Here is a 20,248-nt window from a genome sequence, read left to right as displayed (position 1 = left end):
TGTACCAATGCCTTAAATAGTTCATAAAACACCGACCATTGAGTCTGGTTCCCATCAAATTTCAGAAGGTCGATTTTAGGCAGTACCGACTCGGACACGACCGGCTGTGCACTAGCTGCTGTAGCTGCCGAAGATTGAGCAATAGCATCAGTCGCCTCTTTCTGTTTGAGAGTGTTAGCCGCTACTTCAATATACTGAAACAGATCTAGGTGTGAGTCGTTGAATGCTACAACATGATCTTTATTCAACTCAAGTTCCAATTCATTAACCACTAATTCTGTCCTTTCATAATCCGAAATGGTCTGAGACACCTGAGGATACAAGATTGAAAATTGCTCAGCAACTTTTGGATCAGAGACATTTTTAGACAGTTCATAAATTCTTTGCAATCTGGCATACAATTGTTCCAGTTTAGCGCGATGCACCCTGATTTGTTTCTGACTGGTTTTCTAGGCAGTGCAGATCCGGTCGCCCGTACACTTGTAATCCATTTCCTTATGGTTTTAGCATCGGGAACACTATCATGACTATTCAAACCAAACTGTCTACGAAATGCACGCTGGGTCGCCACCACACTACAAAACCACGATGCTCGACTACAAAACCACGTTTTGACTCCAAACCACAATGCTCGCCAGTCCACGGCATGGTGTCTACTAATAATGGCGTCTTTTCCCCCACCACATGGAACCTCTCCCACTCCGCTAACTCACGCGCGTACTCTTCAGTGACTGATTGAAACTAGGGAGTCCACTCTGCCCCACCATGTATATGGAAATTTATATATATAAATTGCTCGTTTAATATTATAGGATAAATTCATTAGCATTTGAATAATTGCAATATCTCAGTAATTTCCAGATGGCTATTGAAACATTGATCCAACTAAAGCATGATATTAGTGTCAAAGACTGAAATCTGCGTTTCAGTTCATTATCATATGTGAGAGAGGGAGAGAGAGAGAGAGAGAGAGAGAGAGAGTCCGAAGGAAAGGGTATGTTTGAGAGAGTGATGTGGTTGAGTGGGAGTGAGAGATTTCGATATATTATAATTATTATGCTGTATGGTGGGTGAGGAATCATAGTGTGTCCCTTATGCGACACTCATAGGAATATATAATATATAGGCTGTATATATAATATAGTACTAAAACCATATCCATCGATTTTGGAAGCGGCATGTCTCCCCATCTGCTCAATCTTTCGAAACAGCATCTATTGTCTAAGGGTGGTGAAAGAAGTTTTCTGCATTCCATAACAACAATCTGCAGACTGACGTCTCGGGTGTTAGAATAGAACGGCCTTGCCGTTCTTGTTCTTGGTACCTTATACAAAAGGGACCCCATAATACAAAAAGAAATCAGTTTCCGGAAAAGCTAGCAAAAGAAGAAGAAGAAGAAGACGCCGACAGGTGGAGAAGAAGAACAAGCGAGAAGTCGAAGAAGATAATAGAAGAAGGAGACAGAAGAAGAAAAAGAAGAAGAGGAAGAAGGTGAAAAATAATAATAAGAAAAGATATAGATAGGAGAAGATTATAACCGTTAATTACACTATGACCACTCTGATGAATTGAAAACTTATAAATTATTGGTGGTACTCTCATACAGTAACAGTCAGGGTTGTATTCAAATACCGTTGGATAACATCTTTCCAATATTGTTTCATTCATCTAGAAGTATATAATCTGTTCTTTCTTACATTGATATCAATTATGTATGAGTTAATTTTACTGCAGTATCAGAATTTGTCCTCAACCTGAACAATTAAAAGTCACATTGAAATAGTTATTTTGGAGTTTGGTAGAGATACATTTACATGAAACTCAATTTATTCATTAAAGGCTATCTACATAATTCTAATAGGCTCTGATAATCCATAATGACAGAATAGGTGTTGAATGAATAAATGAAGCCTAACAACTTGAAATATATTGTTCTAATTATTTAAGATTAAATTGATTCTACCTCGGTGCTAGTCAGTTTCACATTTGTACATGTATCATTGTATTGAATTATTAAATATTTGATGATTTTGGTAAGACAACATTCTAATCCTGGACTAGTAGTTCTGTCGACAGTAGACCTCGCTCAGTTATAAAACACAGCCTCGTCTCATACTGTCCATGAGAGTAAATCCTGTCTGTATGTCGTGTCGGCAAGATGTCGGTGTGGAAAAGGCTAATGGCTGTTGTGGTTAGTGTATCAAAAATATGCTAACATTAAATGCTAATCACACTGGCAACAGGTCAGCCCAAGTTGAAAGCAGAGAAAGGTCGAGAGAAAATACTATGTTTACTTTCCGTTATTAATTGCATGCAATGAATAGTCAACACGACAGCTGATTTTTTACTAACTTACATTGAGATATTAACCTTCTAGTTGTGACCCTGGGTCCGAGGGACCCAGCAATCCTTTTTCTAGTTATAATATTTTTTTTCCGTTCACTTTACTGTATATTGTGACCCATGTAAATTCATGTTAGTAGACACTTAAACTTGATGTAGAGTGTTAGTGCTCTGTGACTTGTTGTTTTCGTGAAATGATGCTTTTGGTCCCTGGGACCCAAGGGTCACGACTAACGTAACTTTTTTTCATTTTTTTCAAATGCACATTTTCATGCAATAGTGATTGGATTCAAGCAGTCAACATGTACATTTTGAACAGAGACTTCAAGAAATGACAAATTGACCTCTAGATCTCTATTTAAATGACATTAGTGATGATAGAATAAATGGGGATGTTTCACAGAGACAAGTTCTCACAGAGACAAGTAGTGTTTTTGAACGATATTAGTGTCACAGAGACAAGTTTCACAGGAGCAAGTATTTCTATAAATGGCAGTCTCACAGAGACAAGCAGTTTCATAGAGACAAGGTCTCCATCCAAAGTAGTAGCGCTATAAATGGCAGTCTCATAGAAGCAAGTTCTCACTGAAACAAGGTGTTTTACAGAAGTAAGGTCAGTGTCGTAGAGACAAGGTAGCAAATGTAGGAAGAAGTTAGGCGTGTTGCCTACATCTGAACTTGAAGGCACTCCATTATTTGTTCTAGTAAATTGAATGTCTGCTGTTTTTTAATCATGCAGGTATATGATTATGATTGAAGATTTATCATATAAGATAGGGATGGGTTGATAACCTATTAGAATCAGATAGATAGAATTATGAAGATAACTTAAATAAATAAATTGAGTTCTATGTAAATGTAATGTATTTCTACCTAACTGACAGACAGACAGACAAAAGATATTTATTTCAAAAAAATGCACTTTACATACAAAGTAATAATCTTATGTACTCATTATCAATATAAAACAACAACAAAGAATAAAAATGAATATTCTCGTTACCACATTGCAAAGGATGTTCAGTGAGGTCTACTGTTATCTGGACTACTAGAGTATTGTAACTCCTAATGTCAGATTGAGTAAGATAGTGCCAAGATAACTATTCCAAAATATTTAATAAGTATATATTAAACCTTCAACCCGAAAAAATAATCAATATGAATATGAAATGGAATATAAAAAAGCCAAATAGCCTACCACTGACCTATTCATCACCGCTTCTTAAAAACCACATGGTCAAAATGGTTTTTCATTATAATTCTTTCTTTCGTAATAAACTGTTTATGCTTTTGTACTCCTGAGCGAAGCTCGGTCCCCGATATTATGAGCTAATCATCTCTTTCCTAGCTGCAGTCTCGAATTGTAAATTCAAATTAATATAATATTAACTTCAGACAGTCACAGAGTAAAGCTGCGTTAACACCAATAGATTCTATAGATTCTATTAGGATTGAACATAACTTATCATACACATGATGAACATATGTGTTTTTCAAGTGCCGTTCAATCTATAATAATCTGTAAGGATTAAGTTATTAACATTTTGTTAATAACTTTGGTGTAAACGCAGCTTTAGATGCCAAGATTTATCATGGCGTTCCGAGTTACGGATGATAATGTCAATGAAAAACTTCATTTTTCTCATGAAATCTTTCCCATAGAAATTTTAACAGATTGTTGTTCGACAAGCGTCTCTACATGTTACAAAATGAAAATCCCAGTGAAAAACAAAAAGTGCCACTTGATAATTCCCAAATCATCTTTTTAATCGTAGCTCTGATTCAACTGAGCAATAACTTTCTGAACTTACTGAGTTAATATTTAAAATTATCATAAGCGCAATGGGACTTGGGATTCCTTCAATTCAGGATAAGTATTATATCGGTATTCATTTTTACAGGATTGAAGTAGTGCAACATTTAGATTAGCACACCAATGGATTTTTTTTGTAACGAAGTGAGTTCATTACTTTCATATCAAAGTTCTACTTTTTCCATTATGATATAGTATATTGACAACTACTGCAAAACAATGTCTGGTAGCCCTGGTAATGTAATGTAATGAAATGTGATCGTATGGTTGATTGGAAGTCTCCAACCAGCCTGATCAAATTTCTTAGTGGAGCCATTGGCAAACATTTTAAAAAAGACCTGATATTATAACAATGACTTTATTCCTAGTAAATAACATTTCTAGTAGATGGCTGAATATTCTCGTTACCACATTGCAAAGGATGTTCAGTGAGGTCTACTGTTATCTGGACCACTAGAGTATTGTAACTCCTAATGTCAGATTGAGTAAGAGCTTGAAATTCATTCCTATTTAGTGTACTCCATGTTCAATAATCTGCCCCTATCTTATATTAGAAGAAACTGGCCTCTGAATAAATTAAAAAACGCACTAAATCTAATTCTGAATGAAAATGCTTATTATTCCGTAAATTAATTTTCAAATTGTTGAAAATGTGATATTCAGTGCTGTGAGTTTATAAATAGTTTTTTTCTTCAATGTATGACTTAATTTATTCAATTGTACTGAGTAATGATAATTATGACTTGATAAGACTGATTTGATGAATGACTACACTATTCATAAGATGACTACTAAGATGTTATGAATATTGAATTGCTCATTTATTGTATAACTGACTATAAGCTGAATTCTTTAGACAAGGCCTAATCGCCTAATCTACATCCAAATTGTTTGTATTTATCGGTCAATATATTTCTTATTCCTAGACGCCAGCTACGAAAGGGGTTTCAATTTTTGTAGAATAAGCACGTTTTTCAAAAAATGTTGTGATTTCAAATTCAAATTTCGTTTATCACACACATATACGAGAATTTAGAATTAATGAGAAAGTGGCCCGGAATAAGGTTTATGATTTTTGTTCTTCTGTATTTATACTAAGTGACGTATCAGTGATGGCTCTTAAACTGTAGGCTTATTATTAAGTTTAGAACACCGGGAAAATGGGATTTATATTTTATTATAATAAATATTCAAAATTATTACGTTTCCAACCCACAATTACTGTCTTTTTGTCATGTCCTTAAAGTTACTGAAAACCATATCGGTTGGAACTAATCAAGCTTCATTAAGGGTGGTTTTAATTATTAGTTTTTGTGTTACAAATAGTTCACCTAGATCTAGATGGCTATTGAAACATTTTTGATCTAACTAAAGCATGATATTAGTGTCAAAGACAGAAATCTGCGTTTCAATTCATTATCATGTGTGTGATAAGAGAGAGAGAGAGAGAGTGAGAGAGAGAGAGAGAGTGAGTGAGAGAGCCCGAAGGAAAGGGTATGTGTGAGAGAGTGATGTGGATGAGTGGGAGTGAGAAAGTTCGATATATTATATATGCTACATGGTGGGTGAGGAATAATAGTGTGTCCCTTATGCGACACTCACATATATATATATATATATATATATATATATATATAGTACTGAAACCATATCCATAGATTTTGGAAGCGGCATGTCTTTCAATCTTTTCAATCTTTTGAAACAGCATTTATTGTCTAAGGGTGGTGAAAGAAGTTTTCTGCATTCCATAACAACAATCTGCAGACTGACGTCTCGGGTATTAGAACCAAAAGGCCTTGCTTTATAGAACTATAAATACTCATTCAGTATTACAATGCCTTGCTTCCATGAAACAAGTCGAATGTTTCCCGTTAGGTACTTCTAGAAAGCCCGGTCAATTAGTCATCGGTGGTGTCCTCAGGTAGAACTACCCTGCTAATAGACTATGTTCACTGAAGCGTAAAACCAAAGTTAACCAAATGCTTCTATTTCTAAAAATTCTAGTGCCAGGTATAAAGTACTGCACTTTGGCGGCAGGAAATATTTAACATGTGTTTTCCATATTATACCCTTCCTGGAAAAAATAGATTTTTAGTTAGTATTGTTTGCCTCCCCTCTACGAGGATGCTACCTGTGCCTTTGCGTTGCGAGTTCAATAGTTGACAAAACACATTCAGTCGACATGGAATTGGTCAAGGAAATCGTAACGCTCCGCAATACTACATTATACCATATTGACGATGGATTTTTCTATCGGGTGACCTCCAGCGACCAATCCTTGGGTCTACTCGCCCTTCAAAGCCATAAGCTAATAAGGATAGTAATAAAATTTAAATTTGTACTTATATTTTTTGTGTAATCAATTCCCATGATAATTTATTGATTTTTATTATTCATCATCTTACTAATAATTGATCTTTCTTTTAATATTTTACTAGGATTATTAGGCCAGTAGGCCTACACACATGATTTTTCTTTGAGTACTAATTGATTCTTGACAAGAAAATATCTCTATAATAGATGGCTGTATGTTTCCTACTTAGTTAAGAAGAATCATTTATCAAAGAAATATGAAATTCAAGAAGTAATTAGGTAGATTACTACTGCTTTTCAATACTACATAATTTGCGAATGATATTTAATTTTGTCAATTAATATTATTATTTTACCGTTGATACGATAATGATGTAACATGGTATCTTTTGTATATGTATATATAGCCTACTTTGCTTAAAAGTGATAGATTATTTCGCTATAAATTATTATTGTAAGCACCAATTTTACTAAGCATAATTACATATCTTGCAATGAATACCTGCATCAATTTATAACATGTTATCAATATTTTCAGTAATTTCAGATTTTAAATGTCTCAGCATATGTGGATTAATTCATATAATTTGTATCTTTGAAACTAAATTGTTCATGCATTATACTCATTTGATTATCAATGAAGTGTTTTTCTATTTCATCCAATTATCATCATTTGGTCAATATAGGTGTTCCCTATATTGGGAACAATATAGAACAATTCAATAGACTTGATTGAGTTCATCAATTCTTTATTTTCACTTAGCTTTGTTACATCTAGGTTAAATCCTGTCCACATATCTAATAGGTTCTCGCATTCCTTTAAATGTGAGTGGTCCTCATAGGGTTTATTTTAGCTATCACAGGAAAAGTGATGTTGTAATCTCACAATGTTTTCACCAGTCCATTAGCAATATTTCAACCTGAGATCCTTCATTCATAATTACCCAAAGCCTGCAACAAAGATTGTGTATGAAAGGAATGGTGATCTAAATGAAAACTCTACTCTGCCTACCACTGAAGAATTGAAATCTATCATTCACGCCCTTGAAAATCATAAAGCATCAAGATAAGATAGAATTGTAGCAGAGTTGTAGAAAGATGTGGATGGTAATGCAATAGGAGAACTAAAAAATATAATTGATAATATATGCTCAGAAGAAACTCCTGGAAAACAGCTATAATTCACCATTTGTACAAGATGAAAAGACCTAGGACTGATCCCAATAATTACAGAGGCATCCTTCCTGTAACCTATAAAAATATGTCAAAAGCCCTACTCAACCATGCGGAAGCACAACTAGATTCACAACTAGGAGAGTATCAAGAAAGATTCACGAAAAATAGGTCTTGTATCGGAAAAATTTAGGTTTTCAAGAATTTTTGACATGACAATGTCTTATAAATTGGTTTGCCAGGTGACACTTCAAGAAACTGCGTTACGCTCAGCGTTATGCGCTCACAATGAGAGCAAGTGAGAGCGTTCATTTCGGTTCATGGTCGTCTGGAAAGAGCACGAATAGGAGCAGTGGCGAGCAACGCAGCAGCAACCCGAAGGCATTCACCTGGAGAGAGAGAGTGAAACGGAGCAGTCAACCTGCGCAGGCACTGCAAGCAATCTCCTGCAACTGCGCCACTACTTCCCAGGCTGCTATGTAAAAAATTGAATCGGGCACAGTTAGCCCGCCTAAGAGCAAAAGAGACAGAGTGATTTTGTTGAGGATGTGTGAAAGTAAAAATAAAATTTTGTTAATATGAAATTCAGTGCGAGATTCTTTGTATAAATTAATGTTTTAAATATAATTCTTTGTATAAATAAATGTTTCAAATTGTTACTATTATTTCATCCTTCTTCCTACTATACGAATGAATATTCACATTAAAATTATTTTACCACTCAAAGTCGTTGTCACGTAAAACTTTCGCCCATATTTGACTTTACAGGTTTTGAAGATGTTTTTAGAAATTATAGAATTCAAACCACAAATGAGACTGTAAAGTAGGGATGGGTATCGATACATCGATGTTTTTAACATTGATGTTTACTGTTCAATGTTTTTCACTTATCGATGGTTTTACCTAGACATCGGTCATCCGATGTTTTTCCCAACTAAAAAGTAAAAACAATTCTAATTTTTTAATTTGATACAAGTTTTTTTTCTATTTTTTTGTTTGAAGAGGATTATCTTGAGAGCAATTAACAATAGTAACAGAATTACAATCATTATCTCTATCATATTTAGTGTAGTATTCTGTTTAGTGTTTTTTGTGAATATAGATCACTCTTGTGAAAGATCTTGCATAAGTTTTGATTTCCTGCAGATTGCTATTTTTATTTTTCAATCAGGCTCTCTGTATTTTTATGTGAGACTGTTGGATACTCTTGAAGATTTACATTACTTCTGTGTCCCGTGTCAAGGTTAGATAGTTAGTTATTTAGAATTGAATAAGAGGTCGGATTCTTCGTTTCTTAGAGAGAAAGAGTTTTTTCTTACTACAATTATTTCCTCAACATGTGTTTAACACTAATTAATCTAGCTCTGGAAAAGAGGTCCTCGTATTGTAAGGAGTGCAGATATCCATATAAAAAAACTTAATCCATTTTCATTTCCTAAAAAATCTATCAGGTATTGAATGAATATGATATGCGTATCAATGATTGCTAAAATTAGCTTAGGGTGAAATTTCAAGACCGAATCCTCAAGGATATCCCGAGAGGTTTCAGACTAACCATGAAGATGACAAATCTTGTGAACTAGAGTTGATGTATCTTTCTAGTCACAACCTGACTTCAATTATTCGAAAGACTGTTACTTGAATACCACAAGTCCAAAATTGCTGTGATTCCAGTTAGTAACTGTTGAAATATTGGAACAATAGCTCCAGATAAAATTGTAGTCACTTTAGAAGCTCTTTTTGTGCTCTACAATCTGAGATCAGGTATAGCGATATTCTGCGATATATAGCGATATCTCATATTCCAGGTACACCTGACAACAATGCTCCTTGTATTGTGAAAAACGCCTAATTTTCAGCTTCAAGCATCATCACCAACTACATTGTCCTCACATTGATATTTAGCACAACGACATAAACTCTTATGAGATTATGTTCTATGAGAATCACCCGTTAGATGCACTTCATTTCAGTATTTCCTAGTGGAGAGGCGCGCTTAAGGACACCTCAAGGATCAAAATTTCAAACACATAACTTTTGACACAATCCTCAGATTTCATCGTACTACACTTCATCCTTCTCGGTTCGTCACGGCGGTTCAAAATCATGCATAATAAGTCAAATTCGGTCGAAAAATGGAAAATTTATTGTTGAGTGTACTTAAGCCCATATTCCAATACACAGAAAATGATCAATTTCTATATTCAAAGTTGCATGTCTTGTGAAATACTTCTGATAAAATTTCCAAATCTAGTGAGAATGTGGAAATTGTCCCCCTCTACCCACTCCAATAAATAATACTTTCGATTCCAAAACAATTTGGAAGTTAAGATTTTAAAAATGGCGATTTCAGTTTTTACATTTTTTCGTGATTTTATTGTTGATCAAGAGTTTCTAAAACGAGTCTGATACATCATAGAGACTTACGATTGATTACAAATTGTAGATAAATTCATCCTCTACGAGCTCAGTTGCCTAAAATCCATCTTGAATCACTTTTCGCTATCATAGAACTGCCAAAACCGTTAATATGAGAAAAATATCTACAATTTCCGGATTTTTTTCAACAATCAAATCTCACTTTACAACATATTTTTTCATCAATTGTTTACAGCAGATGAAATAGAAAATTCTATTGTACATTTCAAGATCAAGTAATAATTTTTATAATAAGGGGTTACCGAGATACATAGCTTTGAATATAGAAATTGGCCATTTCTTATGTATTGAATATGAATACATAAGTACCTACACTCAACAATAAATTTTCTATTTTTTGACCGAATTTGAATGTTGATGCATGATTTTGAACCGCCTTGGTGAGCCGAGAAGAATGAAGTGTAGTACGATGGAATCTGAGCATTGTGTCAAAAGTAAATTATAAGTGTTCTCACTAGATTTGGAAATTTTATCGGAAGTATTTCACAAGACATGCAACTTTGAATATAGAAATTGGTCATTTTCTGTGTATTGGAATATGGGCTTAAGTACACTCAACAATGAATTTTCCATTTTTCGACCGAATTTGACTTATTATGCATGATTTTGAACCGCCGTGACGAACCGAGAAGGATGAAGTGTAGTACGATGAAATCTGAGGATTGTGTCAAAAGTTATGTGTTTGAAATTTTGATCCTTGAGGTGTCCTTAAGCGTGCCTCTACTAGGAAATACTGAAATTAAGTGCATCTAACGGGTGATTCTTACCCATGGACTTATGTCATTGTGCGAAATATCAATGTGAGGACAAAGTAGATGGTGATGATGGTTGAAGCTGAAAATTAGGTGTTTTTTTCCACAATACAAGGAGCATTGTTGTCAGGTATACCTGGAAATCTATATGACATAGAGCGCTCTACCTGATCTCAGATTGTATAGCACAAAAATACGCTTAGAGGGATTTTGAAATATACATCTAAATTGTAACAATCGGAAGATATTGTTGATTAAAAATTAAAATTCATCAAAATTGGTTTTTTTCTTCAAATTTTACTCATTTTTGAAAAATTATAACAAAGTACTTATTGGAGATAGAGAGTTCCGAGTGATCTCATTTTTTTCAGAATTATATAATCTGGGAGAGATTTGGCAGAAATAGCTGAAAACTGGAAAATGAGCCGAAAATACGAGGTTTTTGGGCTATCTTGTATCTAGCTCAAGGAAATCTTGCATGAAGAAATTGGTTCTGGACTTCTCTTATGTACCCAAATAATATATTAAAAAATCAGAACTGCAATATAAATTGCAAGCACACCCCCTTTTTTATGTCTATATTGACTGGACTAATAGTATCATCCATAAAAACGTGGGCGATAAACGATGTTTGAAAACATCGATGTTTACTATTCGATGTTTTTCACTTATCGATGTTAGGATGGAAAAAACATCGATGTTTTGTCTTTCGATACACATCCCTACTGTAAAGCCACAAACCTGATTCAAGACATTTTACAGACACTTCTTCAAAAGTAAGTTTCATGGGAAAACTCTCGCATAAGTTTGAAATAAATACTGTTGTCTGACAAGGTGATGACAAGGTGTCACCGCTACTCTTCAACTGTGCCTTAGAAGAAATGATCAGAGAATAAAGAAAATTACACAAAAGGTGTCACACTCGTTAGAGGGAAAGATTCCATGTACAAAAATTGCTTGGCGTTTGCTGACGATATTGCCCTAATCATGGATACTCCAGAGAATGCTATATAGTTCAGGTATAAAGATTGATGACTTGAGTAAAAAAAATAGGCCTTCAAATATCCAAAACAGAATATACGAGTGTATGAAGTGTGAAAAATTGTGTGAACTGGCTGCACATTCAGCAAAATAAAGTTATAAACGCAAAAGGATTCAAATTCCTTGTTGAATGGGTGACAGTTAATAACAATGAAAAATAAAGTGGAGAGGAGAGCAACTAAAATGGGCATAGGAACACCTGAGCCATTTATAATAAAAAAGCATCTCGGGACACAAAACCCAGACATTATCAAACTGTTATAAAGCCAGAAGCATTGTATTGGGCCAAACACTTTGAATCGTGCAGAGCGCAGGCATTGATAGATTGGCCTGCTGGGGAAGGAGAATAGTTGGAAATATTCTTATGCCCAGGAGAGAAGTGATAGAATAGAACAGACTTCGTACCAACAAAGAGATCTATAGCATAATCGGCGAAATAATTCACACAATGAGGAAAAGAAGACTCTCTTCTCTTGGACTTATATCGATAATGGACGATGGCCGACTTCTAAAAAAATTTTTTGATAATGAAATGAAACTCAAAATTAGGCCAGCAAGGTTTGAGCAGACACTGAATGATTGTGAGAAGGCTGGTGTTCACTGAAGAGAACATTCAATATAGAGAAATCTGTAGACGGAAAGTGCAGAGTGTGTTCTACGGGGAGGAGGAGAGAAGAAGAAAATGTGTATACAGCAGAAAGGAGGAGAAAAGAAGAAGACGCGAATGGAGCAGCGGAACATACCGTAATATAATAGTGAACCAAAATATTGATTTGACGTTCTCCCTCAAACAAATTATTCGAAAACAATAAAATAGCTGATCACCGACTACTTTTCTCAACCTTATTTTTCTTCTCAATCTTGAACAATTCAGTACCTGAAACGAATAAAAGAATTCATATAAACAAAATTTTCAAAGAAATGAAAAGTAAATTCATCAAAAAATAACGTTGAGTGCATAGAATCATAAAGAAACAACAGCATAAAACTTACGTTATTGTTTCTCTATCATAGAATCTAATCTAGAAGATAATTTTAACTATGATGGGGGAACCCACAAAAAATATGGTATGGCATAATAAATTTATTACAGGTTTGAAATAATTAATGAGAATAACATAATAACTACGGTAATCATTTTAATGATAGATACATCTAAAAAAAATGATATACACACTTTCACATTGTACAAATTAATCAACACTAAAAAGATGTATTATAATTAAAACTAAAATGTAAACTTTAAGAAAACTGAGTTGAGAAAAGCTATCATAGCATTGCTGTTGATTTGATTATAATACTGTATTCTGTATGTTTGAGTCCAATTCTTCAGCGATGAATTCAAGATTCTACATTCTAGCCGCGAGGTTATAGCCGTTTAGTCACTAGTGGTTTTAGCCTTCACAGGTATATTATATAGCATAGTTATTTGTACATAAAAATTTAAAATCAAAGTACCCTTTTCAACATGGTATTATTATTTTTCACAATATGCTTCAACTTTGACTAGCCTAGAGCTCATGATGGGCTCAATATTGAATGAGCGTTAGCGAAGTACTTACTTTTCACTTACTGAAGGCCAAAGTCGTTTTCTGTCTGTTTGTATTTTATGTTCGACAATAACTTTAGAGAATATTGATAAATCAGCTTCAAATTATGTACAGGAATTCTTCGAACCTTTCTACAGGTCAAGTTTGTTGGACAACAAAATTGATTCACTCCTTTTTTCATCCTTTTTCAGGATATAAAAATAACATTTAAAGTGCATAAGAAAAAATCTGTTTTGATTTTATTATTTAGTCAGCTGAAATTAATTGCATGCCATTTCTTTAATTTTTCCATTCATTTAAAAAAGCTTATGCTATTTGGGAGATATCACACAGACTGTCATAGAGACAGACTTTATGCGCCAACACATGATTCCAGCTGAATAATATACAACATTAATTTATAAGTTCTATATTAACTCGCTTCCGTTAACATCTGTCTGCCTGTCTGTAACATACACGTACCGTAACTTTAATAATACCGTACCGTATTACGGTACTTGTGATAGCAGTTGCTATGACTAAATTTTTGTTCAAAGTGTTTAATTTGTGAGTAGAAGAGACTATTAATGTTCACTAACACTTGATTATTCAATGTATATAGGTAATTCATTTTATTTTTGTATAATTTATTAATATTGTCAAATTTTGAGATCATAGAAATGGTATGAGATATCGATGTATCACATTCACATTTTCTACCTTCCCATTTGAGAAAATGAAGTTGTATCCATATGACGGATTCAAGATGGCGGATAAAGGTTTAAAGCGATAGAAAGTATTTGTTTTCAATATTTACTTTCAGTATTTGTTTTCAGTACTTTGGAATAGGATCCCTATGGAACTGTAACAATTCGAACACCTCACTCTCATAGGTTATTAATTATTAGAATAGCGGAGTCATCACTCAGGCCACCAAATTGGACTTTTGAACTGGTGAGCTGAGAGAGTGATGACCGCATAGCGGCGAAACTAGAGGGAGAACGTTCCGAGACGCGCTAGAGGAAGGTTGTGCGTGAGATAGTGAGATGTAGTTTTTAGTAATGTGATTGAGGAGTGATTATGTTTAGACAGAGAGTATAGATGTTTGTTATGGGATTTTTTAATAGAGTGAGATTGTTTTGGTGAATTTGCGTATTTATTTAATAATATTAAATTTACAAAATTAACTAAAAAGAATCAAAATTTTGACTGGAATGGAGAATGTGAAACCGCTTTTCAAAAGTTGAAAGAAAAACTAATCACAGAACCGCTCCTTATTTATCCAGATTTTTCAAAAGCATTTATTCTCAGCACAGAAGCCAGTAATTTTGCAATTGGATCAATTTTAGCTCAGGAAATCAATGGAGTTGAACATGTTATTGCATAATGCATCTAGACAACTCAATTCAGCTGAACAAAATTACAGTGTAACAGAACGAGAGCTATTAGCAGTTGTGTGGGCTGTTAAATATTTTAGATGTTACCTCTATGGTCGATCATTCACTCTATATACTGATCATAGTGCTATCAAGTGGCTTTTATCACTGAAAGATCCATCAAGTAGACTAACCAGATGGGCTTTGAAGTTAGCTGAGTACGATTATAAAGTAATTCACAAGCCTGGTGTTAAAAACTCAAATGCAGACTGCTTAAGCAGAGTTATATACAAGAATACAGTTGAGAATCTTCCACTGTTAGACTTGGAAATCATATGAGAGAAGCAGTGAGCAGACGAAGAGTGTCAGCGCCTTCAAGAGTATCATAGTTTCAAATTGTGTCCAGAAGGGATCATTCACTTCAAGAAACATGATAAGAAGTTGATTGTTATACCAAGAAGCCTTCGAGAGAAAGTTATTCGTCTCCACCATGATCTTCCTTATGCCAGTCATGTGAGCATTAATAAAACAATTGTAAGAATTCAAGAAAAGTTTTATTGGCCTAAAATGAAGAATGATGTAATTAATTTTATAAGAGTGTGTGAAGAATGTAGTAAAAGAACAGATTACGGAAAATTGAAAGCACCCTTAGGAGAATTTAATGAAGTGACCGAGTTTGGATACAGACTGTCATGTGATATTCTAGGCCCACTTCCGTTATCAAAGTAAAGAAACCGATACATCCTAACAGTAATTGATCATTTTACTAGATATGGGGATTTTATCACCCTACCGGATCAAACTGCTGAGACTATTGCACAAGCATTAATACAGAGAGTGATAACAAGAATCGGTGTACCAATGGAATTAATTAGGCTACTGATCAAGGAACTAATTTTACATCTGATCTGATGAAATCGATGTGCAAACTTCTAGGAGTAAGAAAATTACAAACAACAGCTTATCACCCAATGAGTAATGGTAGAACGGAAAGAGTTCACAGAACTATACCAAAAATGTTGAGTCATTATTTCAACAAAAATCAAGATGACTGGGATGAGTTGCTTCCCATGGTGAATATGGCATATAATTCGCAAGAGCACGAATCAATTGGATATACACCTTATGACATGGTATTCGGAAAGAAAATGAGAACACCGCTTGAAGCTTATCTCACATTAACTGAAGATACAGAGATTTATTCGAATTATATAGAAGATCTTAGAAGTAGATTACAAACTATAAAAGAAATGTCAGTTGAGTGCCAAGAGAAGGCAAGGAAAACGCAGAAGCAGTACGACAAAAAGTCTAAAACAAGTGGATATCGTGTAGGACAAAAAGTTTATCTTTATGTACCAAAAATTAAAAGAAAGAGAGTGAAGAAATTGTCAAAGCTATGGAGAGGACCGTATCGAATTGTAGAAATTAAATCGAAACTGAATGTAGTATTGAGAGTAAGAGGAAAGAACGTAGTTGTACATGTAAACAGAATAAAACCAGCGTTGTACTATGAGCAAGCTGGAAATGAAGTTCGAGAAGGAAACAATCCAGAAGAAGAATAGGAGGAAGATGAAGAACAAATAGAAGTCAATGAGGAAAACGAAGAAGATCAAGATGAAGACGACGACAATAACAATGATGAAGTAAGAGAAGAGGAAGAATTTGATGAAAATGAATCAGATAACGATGCAAACTCGAAACACAAGAGAAAAAGAAAAAACCAAGAAGATATAACGATTATGTAGTCTATTGATTATGTCCATGATTATTGAGATATAAATATATATTGTATATTAAATGTAAAAGAATGACTCATATGATAGATTATTCATTTATTCATTCAAATATAATACTCAGTAGGAAGTTTAAGTTGAAGTTTATTTTTATCATGTATATTTATTTTGTATTACTTCAAGATAATAACTTTAAATGTTGTTGGAAAAGAATTAAAGCAAGTTTACTAGAGACAGAAAAAAAATAAAGAACTAAAACACGGTGTGAATGATTATAGTACCTATGTTGAGTAAGTATGGAGTGTGAAAGTGATGGTCAGTGAATGTTGATGATTGTGGAAGAATGATTTGTGTGATTGAAACTAATAATAAGAAACTAAACATGTCCATGGGCAAACCAATAATGAAAATTTGATTCACTAATTTCATCAATTGTAAAGGGGATCAAATAAATGAAAACGAAATGCATAATATTCTATTATTGAAGAATTTTCATGTCTTGCTTTAATTCACACCAAAGTAACTATGAACACTTGGAATATATTTATACCTTAATCTATTATTTTATTTTAAAATTAATCTAGGAGTTGAAAATTATTTTGAAAGTAACATTTTAGAATTAGTCTTTAACCTATTCTACGATTATCTCTAGCCTATGATACCGATATTACAGGAAAAATCCTGGTGTGGACACTTTTGATCATCCAAACTACAAAATGCAAAAGGATGAATCAAGGAATAGCTTTTGAAAAACTACAAGATACTATTATTTCTGAAAACGAATGGAGGATTGTGTTAGACTTTGACATGTCCGAAATGCAAAGTGGAATTACGATTATGGGAAATATGTACGATAATTTATTAGTTTTTTAAGAATATGAGTAAAAAAGTTTGTGAAGAAAATGTTGAGTTCGAATACGATAGGGTGTACTGTAGTCTTAAGTCATATGAAACTGATGTAAATGATTTGTTCAAGCTCTTACCAGAAAGTGATAGAGCTAAACGAGGACTAGTTAATGCTGGGGGATACATGCTTAAATGGCTCTTTGGAACGCCTACTACAGATGATTTGGACCATGTAATTTCCAAAGTTGAAGAACTAAAAGAGCTTAATGGAATTTTGCTAAGCTCTAGGCAAACACAGCTAAGATTAATGAAGGACATGAACTGAAAACTTATTTTAAATACTAAGGCAATCAACGAGATAATGACTAAATTGTCAATTGCACATAATGAATTTGTACCTTCAGACGATACCAAATTTGCTGATGATATGATGTCACAGTTTCTCTTCGTTTTAAACGGTGTACACACGTACGTTTGCCTCGGGTGAGCATACGTGTATGGGCTTGCATTCGCACGTCTGGACACTGTTCGCTGAGGCATGTGGGTGAACCGGAACCCTGTCGGTATTTTGGCGTGCTCAAAGGCGCCTTGGGCGAGCATTGAATGTACGTGTGGACGCGATTTTGCCATACGGTTGAGGCAAAACGTAAACATTGAAGGCGTCATAACCTAATTTCAATGAATTAGGTTAATGAATGACAAATCAAATTGTGATCCAATAACTAATTATAAATTGTGGGATTTTTGTAATTTTGTAGGATATGTGGATTGTCAAATATTAAAATAGAAACTTGCATGGAGTATATAATTTGCATCATGATTAACAAATTTAGAACTGCATAATTTAAGTGAAAATAGCTTCTCTACAGGGTTCCTACAAAAAAGTTTAGCTCACATAATCTATTATTATCTTACTAATCATTATCTTACTGTGGCTATCAAATCATCTTGTGTTTGTTTTATGTTATCAATCAGAGTTGGTAATTGAAATTGTAATCTTCAATATGATAGTATATGTTTTAGATAGCTAGGCTATCCATAGAGAGATTTATTCAAACATTGAACTAGTATTCCTTAAAGGTAAATCTTGAAGCTAATCTTTTGGAGAATCTTGTTTTGTCATGTGTATGAGCAGAGTTAGTTTAAAATGGGCAGCAATTCAGTATTTGATTCAATTTATGGCTAATTTTGTTGAAGAAGACTGTCAATTTTGTAGGACAGTGATAAGTGCTTTGATTAGGTCATCAAAACTTCTGGAATTATTGTAGAAATTTTTTATTGAGATTCAGAATAGATATTGCAACCAACAAATGAATCGCCTAATGCCAAGAATCTCAAAGTTAGGGCAAATCGTTCTTGTAAAGTTATTGCTTCACTCATGATGGTATCATTTGTTTGGATAACTAGTTGAATTAGATTTAGTATATTAACAAAATAATGTTTTGACATCCTAATAAAGTTTGAATTGACAATCTCATATCTTATGTCATGTAGCAATTCATTTCCTTACTTCAACCTACAATCATTCAACCCACCAACATCGTTTGTTAAGTTTTAGGCTATTTTCGATTTTATTATACAAGTCATTGAAATAAATTATACAGCTGCATTTTGTAATAATATTATCTTTAATAATGGAATGACGCCATTGTTATCATGATGTGGAAAATTTACATCTACCATGTCTTCGTGTCGTCTGCAAATCAGATAGCTTTTTGAATGCCGAAGCATACGTGGAACGCGTCCACAAGGACGTACAGTGAATGCCGAGGCATGTGTACATACGATTGTTCGCGCGAATCTGTACGGACGTGTGTACAAGGCTTAAAAGTTCACTACTAAGCTGCGACATTTAGATCAAACTATTGACGAGGCAAAGCTTCGAGTTATTGAATTTAGACAAGCATTAGATTTAGAATAATTAGTAAGTGCAGGAAGAGTTAGTAGTAAACTGTTAGCTCCCTTTTGTAAATATACTTGGTAATAATATATCGAATGTTATACCACCTCATCTGAAACTTGTGATTCCTGTAAATGAGGAAGATCTTTTTATGTACTATGATTTATGTACAGCACAAGCTGTTGCTACCCCATCAGGGATAAGATTATTATTTGTTACAGCTCCCTTGAGTTCGATGGATAGACAATTCGAAACCTATAAAGTCGATGTGGTTCCACTTTATCAGTCGCAGCTGAAACACTAGCTCAAGTGGAAAGTCGAACATGAATATGTTTTCATATCCAAAGATAGACAATACTATGCACCAGTTACACTTGATAATCTGAATTTCTGTAGGAAAAGTTTCTTCTATTTATGTCAAAATTCTATAACTGTATTGCATCACACCGTTAATGGGTGTATATTTTCCTTGTTTATGTCTTCGGAATCTGCTGTAACCGTATGTCCTAGAATACTAGTAAAAAACATAACAAATCCATTTCTAATTCAAAACGGAAATGACTGGATTTACAGCGTTTCAGAGCCGTATAAGATAATTTTAAATTGTTTCGAATTAAGTGAATTATCGTTCCCCAAACAAGAAAAGTCTGAAGTTATTTTATATCAATCAAGAATAATAAGAAACATTGCAAAATGTGACGTTTTTGGGAAAAATGGTCGAATATTTTCAAGAATAAAGGGCAATCTCAGATACCAACGTAACATAACACATTTAAGTTACATATACCAAAAATCACAAATATGATGCTAGCACACGAGAAAGAGAAACTGATCAAAAAAAATTTAACTTTCGAAACGTTGAAAGAAATAAGGGAGAGTCTTGCTGATAGTCACATCAGCATTGGTTTAGAAAAACTATTAATGTTTGAGCACAAGAATAATCTAAGTCTAGTATTAGGAAATTCTCATTTCTTACTTTATTTAGTGATA

At 33.8% G+C, this 20,248-nt stretch overlaps 1 protein-coding gene across 3 annotated transcripts in view; it reads right to left on the bottom strand.

The window, feature by feature from the left end:
• Positions 1-7,190: 7,190 nt before the first annotated feature.
• Positions 7,191-20,248, bottom strand: part of LOC111064602 (solute carrier family 66 member 3) — a 77,981-nt gene continuing 64,923 nt past the window's right edge. Inside the window, exons 5-6 of one of the 3 annotated variants that reach the window (XM_039430684.1) lie at positions 12,618-12,751; positions 7,191-7,420 (exon numbers count right to left, since the gene is read on the bottom strand). In XM_039430684.1, the coding sequence (XP_039286618.1) occupies positions 12,696-12,751 (56 nt within the window). In that variant the 3' untranslated portion in view covers positions 7,191-7,420; positions 12,618-12,695. Of the gene's footprint in view, positions 7,421-12,617; positions 12,752-20,248 lie in introns of those variants that run through there. The other 2 variants (XM_039430686.1, XM_039430685.1) reach the window with 2 other exon arrangements.

Source organism: Nilaparvata lugens, chromosome 6, assembly GCF_014356525.2.
Source record: "Nilaparvata lugens isolate BPH chromosome 6, ASM1435652v1, whole genome shotgun sequence".
Taxonomy (NCBI): Eukaryota; Metazoa; Arthropoda; class Insecta; order Hemiptera; family Delphacidae; genus Nilaparvata; species Nilaparvata lugens.
The sequence above is the reverse complement of the archived record's forward strand: the minus strand, read 5'-3'. Positions and strand labels throughout refer to the sequence as shown.